Source organism: Loxodonta africana, chromosome 8, assembly GCF_030014295.1.
Source record: "Loxodonta africana isolate mLoxAfr1 chromosome 8, mLoxAfr1.hap2, whole genome shotgun sequence".
Taxonomy (NCBI): Eukaryota; Metazoa; Chordata; class Mammalia; order Proboscidea; family Elephantidae; genus Loxodonta; species Loxodonta africana.
This window is the reverse complement of record NC_087349.1, coordinates 5,816,205-5,833,943: the sequence shown is the minus strand read 5'-3', so window position 1 is coordinate 5,833,943 and position 17,739 is coordinate 5,816,205. Positions and strand designations below refer to the sequence as shown.

At 45.0% G+C, this 17,739-nt stretch overlaps 1 protein-coding gene across 4 annotated transcripts in view; it reads right to left on the bottom strand.

The window, feature by feature from the left end:
- The window catches only part of TCAF1 (TRPM8 channel associated factor 1), a 57,798-nt gene that overhangs the window by 9,126 nt on the left and 30,933 nt on the right, over window positions 1-17,739 (bottom strand). For all 4 annotated transcript variants that reach the window (XM_064289604.1, XM_010600125.3, XM_003420545.4 and 1 more), the window contains exons 2-6: window positions 16,514-17,147; window positions 2,607-3,601; window positions 2,023-2,120; window positions 544-757; window positions 16-255 (exon numbers count right to left, since the gene is read on the bottom strand). In XM_064289604.1, the coding sequence (XP_064145674.1) occupies window positions 16-255; window positions 544-757; window positions 2,023-2,120; window positions 2,607-3,601; window positions 16,514-17,133 (2,167 nt within the window). In that variant the 5' untranslated portion in view covers window positions 17,134-17,147. The remainder of the gene's footprint in view (window positions 1-15; window positions 256-543; window positions 758-2,022; window positions 2,121-2,606; window positions 3,602-16,513; window positions 17,148-17,739) is intronic.

Below are 17,739 nucleotides of genomic sequence, written 5' to 3'. Positions count from 1 at the left end.
CCCAGAGGAACCCACCCACTGAGATCTGCACGTCGGCCACGATCCTCTGCGGCAGGCGCAAGGGGAAGGGCTCGGCACCAAGCCTGGCCACGGCTGCCATCACCTCGTCCCAGAGACGCAGCAGGGGCTCGGGGTTCTCTAGGGTGCGCAGGTTAGCAGTGGGCAGGGTCAGGATGATGTTGTCTGTTGCCAGCTCCCCCCAGGGACCTGGGTTCTCCTGGATGCGCCTCTTCCACTCCTCCTGGGATGTCTCCCCTGGAACAGAGGTCACGGGCTTGAAACTCACTCTCCCAGACCCCTTGGGGCGAACATGCAGGCTGCACCCCAGGAGGACAGCACCAAGGTCCCGGCCACCATATCCCTCCTCTGTTCTTTCTCTCGAGGAGTGTGGCTTGGTCTTCATCTCCTAGGCCCGCAGGCTGAAGCTCAGGACACCCGCCATCCTCCCCTCCACCCAGGCCTGTCTCTCTCCTCCCACACCAACAGCCCCGCCCCTCCTTGTCCCCTCATCTCTAGAGCACCTGAGCTCCAAGCTCCGCTCACCCAGCTTGTAGTAGGGGGCGTGCACGGCCCCCTTGATGGTGATGGGCACGGGGCCCAGCTTGCAGCTCTGGGGCACGATGATGTAGAGCAGGCCACCCCAGAGGCAAGTGATGGACTTGGTCGGCTTGTCTAGGCAGCAGCGGTTGATCACGAGTGGTGCACGGAAGAGCTTGCTGGCCCTGGTCAAGTCATCAGTGTGGCAGCCGATCTGGATCTGAGTGGAGACAGCCCACCCGGGTGGAGGAGCAGGGTTACCATGGCGGGGGTATGGAGGGGTAGCCCGGAAGTGGGCGCCCAGGAAGGTCAGGGGCTGCCCCCCCACCCTGCGGGCTGTGTGTGGACCCAGGAAACTCTCAGTCCATGAGGCCATTGGCCTGAAGATCATGTGTCAATACCCCTAAGGGACACAGCAGCCCCATGGTGGGTCCTTATAAGACACTCAGGTGAGGGCACCAGGTGTCACCCCTGAGGCTAACACTAGGAGGGCAGGCCCCACAGGGTCCTCTGGTGTCTTTGCTGCAGGTGAGATCTTAGGTTGTCTATTCTGCTGCAGTGACTCTGGCACGGGGGATGGGCGGAGGGGACCTTGCCTGGTGCTGATTTGGGAGAAGGCCCAGGGGAGGCATGAGAAGGCTGAAGGGGTACAGGGTCAGTTCTCCTTCTCCTTCCTCCTGGGCCCTCTCTTATCAGAGGGAAAGGGTCCCCTAGTCCTTAGAGTCCGTGATTGTTTTCCTGGGCTTATGCTAAACAAGCTCCCAGACAGATCCAGGCATAGAACAGACCCTAACCATCCTAAAGACCCCCAGGAGGAATAGAGCAGGCAGAAACGTAATGTACCAATGGTGTGTGTTTGTGCATGTGTGAGTTTGTGCGTGTGAGTGTGCATGCGTGAGTGGACTTATTATGTGTGTGAGAATGTGTGTGTATGTGAGCATGTGAGTATGAATGTGTGTGTGTGAGAATATGAGTCTTCGTGAGTGTGTGTGTATGTGTATTTGAGTGTGTGTGTGAGCTGAAGGTGGGCCAGGCCACCCAGGAACAGCCTTCAGGTGGGCTGGGGAAGGAGGCAGAGTCAGAAGGGCCTGAGGCTACAACAGGAGGTGCATATGGACCTCAGAGTGGGCTGAGTGTAGGGAGCACTTGCTGGGTGCTAGGGTCCCTGTGACTCCCCACGCTAGGACCTAAGTCACAGGCACAAGGCTCAGAGCCGGATGCTGGCTAGGTCTCCCCACACTAGGACCGAAGTCACAGGCACAAGGCTCAGAGCTGGATGCTGGCTAGGTCTGAGTCCTGGGTCCTGATGTGTGTCAGCTCTAGACACTCACGTCAGTGAGCTCTTCTGCACTTAGCTCCCTTGTCTGTAAAATGGGGATAAAAAGACCTGCCCTGAATCCCTGCAGGGTTTCTAGGAGGATCAAATCAGACACAAGGTGGGAAAGCAGGAGTGCCAGTATCTTGGTGAGATGGACGTGGCCTTACCTTGAGGTCGGCGGAGGTAGCCGACTCAGGCAGGGAGACCTCTATGATCTGCCTGGCAGGTATGTAAAGCCCGGTGCCCATCCAGCAGTACCTGGTGCCTGCCAAAAGTACACAGGGTTCCTGGTTAGCACAAACAGGTAAGTGCTCCAAAAGTGTGGAAGTTTAAGTCTACCCAGAGGCATCTTGAAAGAAAGGCCTGGTGATCTACTTCCCAAAAATCAGCCATTGAAAACCCTGTGCAGCGCAGTTCTACTCTGACACATGTGGGGTCACCATGAATCAGTCAACTCCATGGCGACTTTTCTTGGTTTGCCAAAAGCACAGGAAGGGCCGACTCCCTCTCTCCATGGCCCCATGTCCGTGCATGTTGCCACAACCCCTTGGGGCCTCTGCACATCTCTTTTCTCCCACCCATGTGGCCCGACTCTTCACGCCCAACATCACCTAAGGTTCCCACCCCTGTCTTCTTGAAAACACCTGGCAAAGGATGTGGATAGCCTTGGATGCCATCAAATCCCTGACCTGCTGTGGTCGCCACACCCTCCTCACACCCACAATGCCAAGCCCCCACCCTGACTGCACACCTGGGTTGGTGCAGTTGACCTCCACAGTGATGGGGGACTCTGACGGGCGCAGGTAGGGGCTGCTGTAGACGTCCTCGATTTCTGGGACGAGCAGGGAGAGGTCACTCCCTGAGTGGGCCAGGCCAGTGGCCAGTGAGAGCATGGCGCCCCGGCAGCAGTCGTTGATGACGGGGTTCTCGCGAGTGGCCACGGGCAGCCGGTATCGGCTGAGCAGCTTCCTCAGGAGCCGGTGCACGGACGTGTAGGCGGGGATCTCCTCAGCAGGGATCTGCAGGAAGGCTGCTCCATCCGGGCCCAGCTTGGCCAGCCAGCCCTTCTCCACATTGCCTCTCTTCCGGCCCATGATGACCTGGAACTCGGCCAGGGTAGAGCGGAAGTGGTAGGTCCTGATGCCTGCTTTCGGTGTGCGGAAGGGCCCAGGGTTCAGACTCTGGCTGGTGATGCTGATGCCAAAGGGGTTGAGGAGGAGGTTCCCCGGGAACCTCGCCAGAGGGGACACGCCCGGGTTCTTGAAGGCCCACCACCAGGCCTGGGCGCCCACGAAGAGGCCCCCGCCCTCTGCCACGAACTCCTGCAGCTCCTTGACGTCCACGTCGCTCACAGGCTCGAAGCAGTAGACGCTGGCGTCACTGGTCAGCTGGGGCTCAATGCTGGCGTCAATGCCCCCGACCGCCAGCAGGCCGCTCAGTGCCCGCAGCTCCGTCTGCACCACGATCTTGCCCCGGCGGCCAGCGTCCAGCCAGCGCACGGCATTCAGCAGGAAGGGGCCCAGCTTGCTCACTGTGAACAACACCTTGTGGCCAGTCACCACCACGCGGCCCCGGCCGTAGCGGGCAGCTGCGATGACACAGCCGTGGTAGGAGTCCAGCCCCAGCGGGAAGGCCAGCGCCCCGTGCACCAGCAGCTGCGACGGGAAGCAGTCTGAATTGGTGATGTCCAGCTCCGAGATCCCATGCAGGAGTTCCTCTCTGTCCTCAGAGAGGTCATCTTCACAGCTGGAAAAGACAAGAGTGCTCCCTGTCAGAGGGGTCCCTCGGCATGAAGCCCTCAGAACAGGACGCATGCAGTAAGTGCTGCGTGTGTGAAGGAGTGGATCAAACAGTTAAGTGCTCGACTACTAGCAAAAAGGTTGGCAGTTTGAACCCACCCAGAGGTGCCTCATAAGAAAGGCCTGGTGATATGCTTCTGAAAGGTCACAGGCTTGAAAACCCTGTGGAACAGTTCCACTCTAATGCATGGAGTTGCCATGATTTGGAATTGACTTGAGTGTATTTTTAGCTCCTGCAGGGGAGCTGAGAACCAAGTGGGCAGATCTGATCTCAGTGGGCAGAGAGACTTGTTGAAGGAGGACAGGGTCCTGGCACTAATGTTGCTCTGGTCAGTCTCAGAGAATAAATTCTCCACATGAAATCCCCACATAAAAAGGCAGCCGTGCTGTGCTTACTTAATGCTGTATCTTAAATCTACTTCCAAAATTCAGCCAATGAAGACCCTATAGACCACAGTGGGACACTGTCTGATCCACAGCTGATCATGGGGCTGGTTTGGGACTGGGCAGCATTTAGTTCTGTTGTGCATGGGGTCAGCATGAGTCCCAGCGACTTGACAGCCACTACAAACAACAATATATCTTAAATATTCTGAATTTAATTCATGTTTATTTCAGCCCTTTATGCATGATATAAAGAACTGAGTGGGAAAATGTGGCTTCATTCTTATAAGGAGTCTTGTTTATAAATTTCTCAGTAATTTTCTACAAATAAAGTCAGTGGAGAACCAAGAGTGGGGCGCAAGGTAGGGCAGGAGGGCTGGCTGGCCTCAACTCTGGGGGACCCCTAGTGGGATTACAGTGTGGGGATGCAGAGTGACCTCCCAGAGCTGGTTATGCCACTCTTGTTTGATAAAGCTGTGGCGATTAGATGGTCAAAGGCAGGTGAACCCCTGAAGAACACACAGTATGTTCACCCTGTTTGTGGCTGGCAGAACTCTAACTGACTGATGGCAACACTGTCAACCTCTTAGCAAGTATAACCCTCTCCTAAAGGTCACGGGATCTCCCCACTAGATGAGTCTCCAGCTCCTTCAAGCACTAACCATTACCATCACACAAACCTGACCCCAGGCTTGCCAAACAGCACAGTGACCACAACCTTGCTTCCTATGGTCATCTGCCTAAACCGAGACAGAAGCCATTGGCCAGGCCAGCCAGAATGTTTTAGTTTTGCGACATTAATACTTCCCTTGCAGCATCTTGGACATTCTATACTTAATTTTTGTTTTTTTATTTTAGTATTTTAACTATGCATACAAGATTAAACAGAAAAATGTGTTTTAATTCTTATGATAAGGAGTTCTGTTTATGAATTTCTCGCAACTCATTTTCTACAAATAAAGTCTGTGAAGGGGTGGGTTACTGCATTTTAAATTAATGCATCCAGTGGGGGAGGGTCCCTCCTCTTCGATTTTCTGGGAGATTTCATGTAGGTTGATATTATTTTTTCCTTGAATGTTTGATAAAATTCATTAGTGGACCTTTCTGGGCCTGGAGTTTCCTCTGTTGATTTTTTTTAATAATTTTTTTTTTCTGAAATAAGATTTATAGATAAGTTGCAATTATAGTACAGGACTTCCTGTGTACCTTTTGCCCAACTTCCCATAATGTAAACATGTTATACAAATATAGTATATTTGTCAAAACTAGTAAGTTGGTATAATACTGCTAAGTAAACTCCAGACTTTAGATCTTTCACTAACATCTTTTTTTTTCCCCTTTATTGAGATTCAAACCTGGATATCACATCACATTTAGTGTTGGTATATTTTTCATTATGCCTGAATTTACTTACTATGCATTTTCTGTTTCTCATGAGTCAATTCTGGCAATGTGTGTCTGTCAGGAAATTTGTCTGTTTTATCTAAATTAGAATTCATTGGCATAAAGCTGTCGTTAATATTTGCTTATTATCCCCTTCTAATATCTGTAGGGTCTCTAGTAATTTCCCATTTTTCATTCCTGAAATGTATAATTTGTGTCTTCTCTCTTTTTCTCACGATCAGTCTACCTAGATTTTTATCACTTTTATTACTTTTTTCACCGAACGAGCTTTTGGCTTTACTGAATTTCTCTGTTTTTCTTTCTATTTCACCAATTTCTGTCTTTTACGATTTTCTTCTTCCTTCTTATTTTTGGTTTAATTTTATTTTTCTTTGTTAGCGTACATGGGCCATTGAGTTTAAACTTTTCTTCTGTCCTTATATGAGCCTTAAAAAGTATAAAGTTCTCTCTAGGCACTGCTTTAGTTGCATTCCACAAATTTTGATATGATGTGTTTTTATTTTTATTCAGTTCAGAATATTTTCTCATTTCTTTTGTAATTTCTTCTTTGATCTATGGAGTATTTAAAAGTGTGTTTTTAAATTTAGAAATATTTAGCTATTTTCCAGATGTGTTTGTACCACTGACTTCCAATTTAATTCCATTACGGTCAGAACATACTCCATATCATTTCATGGCCTGGCATGTGATCTATCTTCATGCATGTTCCATGTGCACTTGAAAAGAATGTATTTTCTGCTGTTGTAGCCATGCTAATAGTTTATGCATTCAAAAAATAAAATTAAATCAGTAATAATGGGGAAACACCCACATGGAACAAAAACAAACCAAATGAAAAAAGTATGTTCCAAGTGACTTTTGAACTCAGTACTCACGACTTCACATGCTCAGTGCAGTATATTCTGAAGACAAGAAGAACTGCAAAGATCTTGAACTTAGTAAGTTTGTTGTTAGTGCTGTATAGGTACAGCAAACACGGAGCTGTTTTGTGTGTACTCTAGTAAGGAGCCATGGTGGTGCAGTGGTTAAGTGTTTGGTTGTTAACTGGAAGGTTGGTGGTTCAAACCCACCAGCCGTTTGACAGGAGAAAGATGCGGCAATCTGCTTCTGTAAACATTTACAACACTGGAAACCCTATGGGGCAGTCCTACTTGTCCTATAGAGTCACTATGAGTCAGAATTAACTCAACAGCAATGAGTTTTTTGGTTTGTAGAACTGAGTAAATATCGAAGGGTGTTGGAAACCAGGAATCTCATTATGGGAGAAAGAAGATACAAATGTGGAACGGGTGATAGAGAAGAACCCTGTGGTTTTGGATTAAAATTGGGGGTATCGGTATGTATTTATTAACATATAAATATAGTCCCTGGGTGGCAGAAACTGTCAAATTCTCAACTACTAGCTGAAAGCTGGTGGTTTGAACCCACCCAGAGGCACCTCAGAAGACAGGCCTGGCAATCTGCTTCCTAAAGGTCACAGCCTTGAAAACCCTGTGGAGCAAAGTTCTACTCTGACACACATGGAGTTACCATGAGTCAGAATCAACTCAACGACAACTAACAATAACATATATATGTGTGTTTGTATATTTTCATATATAGCCATATATACACATACACATACATATATATATACACAAACATCTTTATATAAACCAAAACTAAAACCGTTGCTGTTGAGTAGATTCCAATTCATAGTGATCCTATAGGACGGAGTAGAACTGTCCCATAGGGTTTCCAAGGAGCACCTGATAGATTTGAACTGCCAACTCTTTGGTTAGCAGCCATAGCTCTTAATCACTATGCCACCAGGGTTTATATACATATACATATATACATACATATATTCATATTTCCTGACTTGGTCTTCTGAGGAATCTGGAAATAATGCCACTCTAGATGCAATGAGCACACCTAGATCGTGGTTTCTAAATATCATTCACCATTATAAGGAACTGGAAACCCTAGTTAAGTGCTACAGCTGCTAACTAAAAGGTTGGCAGTTCAAATCCACCAGGTGCTCCCTAGAAACTCTATGGATCAGTTCTACTCTGTCCTATAGGGTCACTATTAATCAGAATCGACTTGACGGCAATGGGTTTGATTTTTGGGTTTTATTATACAGAACTAGGATTCCCTGAAGAAATGGCTTGGACAGGAAAGGTACAAGATAAATCTTGTCATTTCAGAATTTAAGGACTAACTGCAAACATTGATGGGGGTGTGTCAAAGGACTCAGAAGACAGCTTAATGGGGCTTTCACATGCCAAATTTGGAACAATTAGACCTTCAAAAATACTGACTATAAATGAATTCCAACACATTTGATTAAAAAAAAAAAAAAAAGATTCCTAAGTATGGATCCATGATAAGAAAACAAAATTTAAATCAGCCACAAAACGAACAAGTGTTTTGGGAGTGGGGAGGAAAAGCTCTTGTTCCCAGAAGGACGCCAATGACGTCTGGGAGAAACCCTTAAGTCCACACTTCGAGTGCTATAAGCCCTCAGCGCTAAGGCCTCAGGTTACAGTGGGGGCACAGGGCAGGGGACCTGTATCAGAATGGGGGCAGAGGAGGTTTTTGGAGGAGGTTACACTTGAGATGAGTCTTGAAGAAAGGATTTATCCAAGTGGTAAAAGCAATGAAAGAACCATTTTATAACCATTTTGTCACCGCCTTTTTTGTAATACTGCCTCAGGCCTAGATCCTCAGTGGATGCTAGAATCACTGCGTGAATGGTGGTTGGGGGACTAGATATCCATACAGACTCAAGTGATCACACCACAGATCCAATTAGTTAAAAACGTATGACTATAATGGGAAGATCTGGCAAGCTCCAGCTTAACTAAAAGACCAATTTCAACATCACCAATAATAGGACAGATTGACCTCGTGTGCCTCCCAATTTAAAATAATACCAACCCTACCTGAAATCTCCCAGAAAATCAAAGAAGAGGGACCCTTCCCCACTGGATACATTAATTTAAAATGTGGTAACCCACCTCTTCACAGACTTCAATTGTAGCAAATTAATTGTAAGAAATTTATAAACAGAACTCCTTATTTTAAGAATTAAAACACTTTTTTCAATTTAATCTTGTATACCGTGGTGACAGATACAACATCTACGTGGTATTTTTGCCAAAAATGTCTGAACTGAGTGTAATCATGAGAAACTAGGCAAATCTAAATCAAGGGGCATTCTTCCAAACAACTGAACTGGAAAACAAAAAAAGCTGGGAACTATTTTGATTAAAGTACACTGAAAAAAATGTAATGCTGGTATTTATTGGAGCCTATATTTAAAAAAAAAAATCTATAAAAGACATTGTTGGGACAACTAGGGAAATCTGCATATGGACATTAGATGATAGCACTGTATCAATGCTAAATTTTGTGAGTGTGATGAATGTATTGCGGTCATGTGGGAGAATGCCCTTGTTCCTAAGAGACAACTGCTGAATATTTAGGCGTGAAGTGTCCTGGTGTCTACAGGTTACTCACAAATGGTTAGGCAAAAAAATCTCTCTGTGAGTGTGTGTGTTTAGACACCATATACAGCAGAGTGTTAACTGCTGGGGAATCTAGATGAATATGGTGATGATGGCATTATTCTCACGACTTTTCTGTAAGTGTGAAAATATTTTTCATTAAGAAGCTTGGTTAAAAGTAAAGATAAATACAAGAAGAATAGAACAATTATATGTAATTTCTAAACAGCAAGGGGGAGAGGGAAGAAACCCAACCAACTGAGCAAAAGCCAGTAAAAGAAAATTTAAAAAGAAGCAACAAGAAAGCATAACTACAAAAAGTGAAAGAAGATGATAGCAACTATAACAAGCAAATCAATTTTCTCAATTATACAAATGGATTATATTTCCAAGTAAATGACACAGGCTTTTTGATTACGCCAAAAAAAAAAAAAAAATCAAATTTATGCTAAGAGATACATCTTAAAAACAAAGACCAAGAAGGACAGAATAAAAGGATCAGCAAAGACACAAAACAAAAAAGAGACGGAGTAGTAATTATAATATCAAACAAAATCGAGTTCAAAGGAGAAAGAAGGGTATTTTATACTGATAAAAATGTACAAATAAAAAAATGAGTTTTTATATATCTAAAATATAACTTCGAAATATATAAAAGCCACATTCAATTCCAAAATCATAGGAGTATGAAACAATTTTTTTAAATAATTCTCTTATTTTAGATCAAGTATGTAAAAACAAGACACAAAAAATAGAATAACCCAATTGATCTGATAGATAAGTATACCAATTCCAAATTATAGTAACTCTATAGGACAGAGTAGAACTGCCCTCTCGGGTTTCCAAGGAGCTCCTGGTGGATTTGAATTGCTGGCCTTTTGTTTAGCAGCTGAGCTCTTTGACACCAGGGCTCCAGAGATAAGCGTAACCGCTGCCATTGAGTTGATTCTGACTCATAGCGACCCTACAGGACAGTGTAGAACTGCGCCATAGGGTTTCCAAGGAGCTACTGGTGGATTCGAACTGCTGACCCTTTTTTGGTTAGCAGCCGTAGCTCTTAACCCCTACGCCACCAGAGTTTCCAGAGATAAGTATAAAAAAAAAAAAAGTATAGAGATATGCAAATAAAAGAACAGTTAAGAAATACTCTTAAAAAAAAAAAAAAAACTGCTTTGACCAGAAAAAAATGCCAATTAAAAAAAAAAAATGTGCCAATAGTTCTGTTTGCATTTCCTAATCAGTCCTCATTATCTAGAGATGTACTATATTTATGAATGAAATGATGCAACGTCAGGAATTTGCTCTAAAACAATCTGGGCGGGTGAAGGAGTGGATGGTGCCCTGCTACGGCCACCGACTGCTCTGACAGGGATCACAGTAGAAGGTCCCAGACAGAGCTGGAGAAAAATCTAGAACAAAATTCTAACTCACAAAAAAAGACCAGATTACTGGCCTGACTGGAGAAACTCCGAGTATATGGGCTCCAGACACCCTTTTAGCCCAGTAATAAAGTCACTCCTGAGGTTCACATTTCATCCAAAGATTGTTGTTGTTGCTAGGTGCCATGAGTCAGTTCTGATTCAGTGACCCTATGAAAAACAGAATGGAACATTGCCTGGTACTGCACCATCCCCACAATTGTTGTTATGCTTGAGCCCATTGTTACAGCCACTGTGTCAATCCATCTCGATGAGGGTCTTCCTCTTTTTTGCTGAATCTCTACTTTACCAGCATGATGTCCTTCTCCAGGGACTGACCCTCCTGGCAACATGTCCAAAGTATGTAAGACATAGTCTTACCATCCTTGCTTCTAAAGAGCACTCTGGTTGCACTTCTTCCAAGACAGATTTGTTCACTCTTTTAAAAGTCCGTGGTATATTCAATATTCTTTGCCAATGCCACAATTCAAAGGCATCAATTCTTCTTTGGTCTTCCTTATTCGTTGTCCAGCTTTCGCATGCATATGAGGTGATTGAAAACACGATGGTTTGGGTCAGGCACACTTTAGTCTTCAAGGTGATGTCTTTGGTTTTCAACACTTTAAAGAGGTCTTTTTGCAGCAGATTTGCCCAATGCAATGTGTCTTTTGATTTCTTGACTGCTGCTTCCGTGGGTGTTGATTATGGAGCCAAGTAAAATGAAATCCTTGACAACTTCCATCTTTTCTCCTTTCATAGAATTGTTGCTTATTGATCCAGTTGTGAGGATTTTTGTTTTCTTTATGTTGAGGTGTAATCCATACTGAAGGCTATGGTCTTTGATTTTCATCAGTAAGTGGTTCAAGTTCTTTTCACTTTCAACAAGCACGGTTGTGTCATCTGCATAATGTAGGTCATTAATGAGGCTTCTTCCAATCCTGATGCCCATTCTTCTGTATTGTTTGTTCAGCATACAGATTGAATAGGTATGGTGAAAGGATACAACCCTGCCGCACACCTTTCCTGACTTTAAACCACACAGTATCCCCTTGTTCTGTGAGAACAACTGCCTCTTGATCTATGTACAGGTTCCTCATAAGGACAATTAAGCATTCTGGAATTCCCATCCTTCACAAATGTTATCCATAATTTCTTACGATCCACAGTTGAATGCCTTTGCAGTCAATAAAACACAGGTAAACATCTTTCTTGTAGTCTCTGGTTTCAACCAGAATCCATCTGACATCAGCAATGATATTCTTGGTTCCACATCCTCTTCTCAATCTGGCCTGAATTTCTGGCAGTTCCCTGTCAATATACTGTTGCAGTTGTTTTTTAATGATCTTCATCAAAATTTTACTTGCCTGTGATATTAATGACATTGTTCAATAATTTCCACATTCAGTTGGATCGCCTTTCTTTGGAATGGGCTTAAATATGGACCTCTTCCAGCCAGTTGGCCAGGTAGCTGTCTTCCAAATTTCTTGGCATAGACCAGTGAGTACTTCCAGCGCTGCATCTGTTTGTTGAAAGATTTCAATTGATCTTCTGTCAACTCCTGGAGGTTTGTTTTTCACCAATGCCTTCAGTGCCACTCGGACTTCTTCCTTCAGTACCAAAGGTTCCTGATCATACGCTACCTCTTGAAATGGCTGAACGTCGACCAATTCTTTTGGTCTAATGACTCAGTGTATTCTTTCCATCTTCTTCTTTTTTTTTTTTAATATAATTTTTATTGTGCTTTAAGTGAAAGTTTACAAATCAAGTCAGTCTCTCACACAAAAACTTGTATACGCCTTGCTACATACTCCCAATTACTCTCCCCCTAATGAGACAGCCCACTCTCTCCCTCCACTCTCTTTTTTCATGTCCATTCTGCCAGCTTCTCACCCCCTCTACCCTCTCATCTCCCCTCCAGATAGGACAAGCCAACATAGTCTCAAGTGTCCACCTAATCCAAGAAGCTCACTCCTCACCAGCATCCCTCTCCAACCCACTGTCCAGTCCAATCCATGTCTGAAGAGTTGACTTTGGGAATGGTTCCTGTCCTGGGCCAACAGAAGGTCTGGGGGCCATGACCACCGGGGTCCTTCCAGTCTCAGTCAGACCATTAAGTCTGGTCTTATGAGAATTTGGGGTCTGCATCCCACTGCTCTCTTGCTCCCTCAGGGGTTCTCTGTTGTGTTCCCTGTCAGGGCAGTCATCGGTTGTAGCCAGGCACCATCTAGTTCTTCTGGTCTCAGGATGATGTAGTCTCTGGTTCATGCGGCCCTTTCTGTCTCCTGGGCTTGTAATTACCTTGTGTCCTTGGTGTTCTTCATTCTCCTTTGATCCAGGTGGGCTGAGACTCATTGATGCATCTTAGATGGCTGCTTGCTAGCATTTAAGACCCCAGACACTACTCTTCAAAGTGGGATGCAGAATGTTTTCTTAATAGATTTTATTATGCCAGTTGACTTACATGTCCCCTGAAACCATGGTCCCCAAACCCCTGCCCCTGGTATGTTGGCCTTCGAAGCATTCAGTTTACTCAGGAAACTTCTTTGCTTTTGGTTTAGTCCAGCTGTGCTGACCTCCCCTGTATTGTGTGTTGTCTTTCCCTTCACCTAAAGCAGTTATCTACTATCTAATTAGTGAATACCCCTCTCCCATCCTTCCATCTTCTTTTGATGCTTCCTGTGTCATTTAATATTTTCCCCCATGAAGTACTTCACTACTGCAACTCAAGGCTTGAAATTTTTTCTTCGGTTCTTTCAGCTTGAGAAATGCAAGCGTGTTCTTCCCTTTTAGTTTTCTATCCCCAGTTCTTTGCACATGTCATCGTAATACTTTGTCTTCTTGGGCCACCCTTTGAAATCTTCTATCCAGTTCTTTTACTTCATCATTTCTTCCTTTTGCTTTAGCTACTCCATGTTTAAGAGCAAGTTTCAGAGTCTCTTCTGACATCCATCTGGGTCTTTTCTTTCTTTCTTGTCTTTTTAATGACTTCTTGCAGTCTTCATGGATGATGTCCTTCATGTCATTCCATAACTCGTCTGCTCTTCTGTCATTAGTCTTCAACGCATCACATCTATTCTTGAGATGGTCTCCAAATTCGGGTGGGATATAATCAAGGTCGTACTTTGGCTCTCGTTGACTTGTTTTAATTTTCTTCAGTTTTGACTTGAACTTGCATATGAGCAATTGATGGTCTGTTCTGTGGTTGGTCGATGGTCTGTTCTGCGGTTGGTCCCTGGCCTTGTTCTGACTGGTCATGTTGAGCTTTTCCATCGTCTTTTCCCACAGTTTGTCAATTTGATTCCTGTGCATTCCATCTGGTGAGGTTTTGTGTGTATATTGTCACTGTTTATGTTGGTGAAAAAAAGTGTGCACAATTAAGAAGTCATTAGTTTTGCAAGATTATATCATGTGATCTCCAGCATCATTTCTATCACCAAGGCCATATTTTCCAACTACCAACCCTTCTTCATTTCCAACTTTCGCATTCCAATCACGAGTAATTATCAATGTGTTCTGATTGGATGTTCAATCAATTTCAGACTACAGCAGCTGGTAAAAATCTTTAATTTCTTCATCTGTGCCCTTAGTGGTTGGTACATAAATTTGAATAATAGTCATATTAACTGGTCTTCTTTGTAGGTGTATGGATATTATCCTATCACTGACAGTGTTATACTTCAGGATAGATCTTGAAATGTTCTTTTTGACAGTGAATGCAACACCATTGCTCTTCAAGTTGTCTTTCCTGGCATAGTAGACCATAAGATTGTCTGATTCAAAATGGCCAATACCAGTCCATTTCAGCTCACTAATGCCTAGGACATGGATGTTTATGCATTCCATTTTGTTTTTAATGACTTCCAGTTTTCCTAGATTCATACTTAGTACATTCCACATTCTGATTATTAATGGATGTTTACAGCTGTTTCTTCTCATTTTGAGTCATGCCACATCAGCAAACGAAGGTCCCGAAAGCTTGACTCCATCCATGTCATTAAGGCTGACTCTGCTTTGAGGAGGCAGCTCTTCCCCAGTCGTCTTTTGAGTGCCTTCCAACCTGGGGGGCTCATCTTCTGGCACTATATCAGAGAATGTTTCACTGCTATTCATAAGGTTTTCACTGGCTAATTCTTTTCAGAAGTAGAAGGCTGGATCCTTCCTCCTAGTCTGTCTTAGTCTGGAAGCTCAGCTGAAACCTGTCCGCCCTGGGTGACTCTGTTTGTATCTGAATATCGGTGGCACAGCTTCCAGCATCATAGCAACATGCAAGCCCCCACAGTATGAGAAACTGACAGACACGTGGTGGATCCAAAAAATGAAAAAAAAGAACAGGCATTTTAGGGTCCGACAGACTTGGGTTTGTAGTCCACATTCGAGTTACAGCCATGTGGAATTACTTAACCCATCAGACCCTCAGTTTTCTTCTCTGTTTAAAACAAAACATATACAGCCTTGGAAACCCTATGGGGTAGGTATACTCTGTCCTATAGGGTTGTTACGAGTTGGAATTGACTGACAGCAACAGATTAAATGATGGGCATAGATGGGTTCATTGTTCTATTTTCTACTTCTGTATATGTTTGGAATTTTTTTTTAAATAAAATGTTTCTTCTAGAGGTATCTAACAAGTATTTATAACTCAGTAGGTATAATCAGACCTACGGTTTGTGATGAAAGGGTATTCACTGTATTTTTATGTATAAGAAAAAAAAAATAGGAACTAGCCTAAACATGTACTAACAGGTGAGTGGTTAAATGAATTATGGAACAATTCAACTGTGGCATGCCATATATATGTGCTATACAGCCACTGTCCTCAGACCTGGAGGTGCAGTGGAGGCCATCGAGGAACAAGCAGATGGGAGAGTAGAAATGTCCAGGGAATTGTCTGCCATGCAGGGGACAGGGATGAGCATTAGCTGCAGCAGTCACTGTGGGGTGAGTGTCCCTTACTCTTGGCGTTCTCACCGTGCCAGAAGTGGATCTTCTCATAACTTACTGAAGACTTCATTTTTCTGATTGTCAAAGTAATATCTTGTTCTAACAAAAATTTCAGTCAACTTGACAAAACTTGCCGACAGTTTAATCTTTTAGAAGGTTGAGGAGACCCCAAGATCTAATTTAGGACTTAATATGGACCAGTAAGAAATGTGCAAAAATGTGGCTTAAAATGTCTTAATTCACATGCATGTGTTCAAATGAGAGTTAAAAAATAACCAGACACTTTGGCAGACTAACCAAACCCATGGGGCTTTCACCCTGAACCTCATTCAACCTGTGATGGGGATAGTCTTAACTTTCTTGGGTTCTCCCAGAAGCATCTTGGTGGCTTGCATTGTCTAGTATTTCTACAATAATTTGAAGATACTTTATACAGTACCACCTGTTACAACAAGTGTGAAGAACCATTCAAAAACTCAACAGTACAAAAACCAAACCAAACTCATTGCCATCGAGTTAATTCCAACTCACAGCTACCCTATAGGACAGAGTAGAACTGCCCCATAGTATTTCCAAGAAGCGTCTGGTGGATCTGAACTGCCGACCTCTTGGTTAGTAGCCAAACTCTTAACCACTATGCCACCAAGGTCTCTGCTTAACAGTAGGCAAGTGATTCAATAAATAAGTGATACACACAGCAGATGGGAGTCCCTGGGTGATGCAAATGGTTAAGCGCTTGACTATGGTTAAGCCGTTCAAACCCACCCAGAGGTGCCTCAGAAGACAGACCTGGTGATCTGGTTCTCAAAGGTCATATTCTTGAAAACCCTATGGAGCAATTCTACTCTGTACACATGGGGTCGCCATGAGTTGACCAGATGGCAATTAACACAACAAGAACAACAAAACAATAACACATTGCAGTCACATGCATTGAATCAAATGTAATTTTGAAGATTATGAAGAATCACCAATCACATTTATGAGCAGAATTGTAGTCTAAGGAGGCGGCCACAATGAATACCTTGCCGTTTCTGTGCCTTGGGGTATTTTTAAAATCTAGGGTCACTAAGAGTCGGAATTGACTCGACGGCAATGGGTTTGGTTTTTGGTTTGGTAGTTGATGATTTAGGATAAATCCATGTCTAGTGCCCAATTCTCCTCCCATGGCCTGGGAGCTACCTGCATGTGAGGCTGCTCCCCACCCGCTCATGGACTCACCTGACTAACACGGGGATCTTGGGCATCTTCTTAGAGACCTTGAAGAAACTCGTGTCCCCTTTGTTGTCGGTGAAGTACACGCCAGCCACACTGGTGACGAGGTTCCCAGGGAAGGTAAACAGGACCCTTTCATCATCGCCCTGGCTGGCCCAGTCCCAGGCCTGGCCCCCAATGAGCAAGCCCCCTCCCCGCTTCACAAACTGGACCAACTTCTCAGTCATGGTCTCATTGTAGGCATCGATGCAGTAAACCCCCAGGGAGTCTTTGACTTCCGGCTCTATCTTGGACTCCAAGTTGGAGCCCTCAAGGATTTTGGCCAAAGGTGCAAGGGATGGGTGAACACCAATGGGGGCCCCAGGGGAGGAGCACAACCAGCCCACTGCATTGAGGAGAAAGGGCGTCAGCTGAGCCTCCACCAGGTAGTCCTCGTGGGACACCACCACCAGGCGGCCACGGCCATAGGAGGAGGCAGCGATGAGGACCTGGCCCACGTCGTTCACCATCACCGGGAAGGCAGCCTCTCCAGTCAGAAGCAGTTCACAGGGGATGGCATCTTCAGGGACATCCCAGCTTGTCACCCCGTTCATGAGGGCCTCAAAGGCAGCAGAGGGAGTCGCCATGGCTGTACCGGCTTCTGCAGAGGGAGGCGGAGACTCAGTGGGTGGAAAACAGACAAGCAGGCTAGCAGAGCAGCCCCTCCCCCGCTAGCCTAGGCGAGTCTTCCCATTATGCAGGTGAAACTAACGTGACCAATGACTCAGCACTTGCCAGGGTGTCTGCAACCCAGGGGACCCCATAGTGCCGGTCCTCTACGTTTCCATCACAGAGGAAGGAATGAGGGGGTGCAGCATGCTCTCTCACCCTGCCCACTTTGTGCCCACGTGCTTGTATTAATTCCACTTTAGGGAACCCAGTACTTTAGTCCAAGAAGTCTGGGCTCTCAGGGAAGGTTACAGAGGAGGAGAAATTCTCTGGGCTGGATCTAGGACCCAGACCACCGGAAGTGGAGGTAACACACAATGAAGTGGTGACAGGGTCTTACTGCACTGGGACGCAGCAGAGAACTGATGCGCACATCTGTGAATGTGTGTTCACCAACATCCCTCCTTCTTCACCACCAGCCCACCCCCATCTCCCTCCCCACCCCCAGGGTGCCCCACAGCATGACCTCACTGTCTGCACTGTGCTGAATGGTGGCGCCGCCAAAGACAGAGCATCTCCAGAGC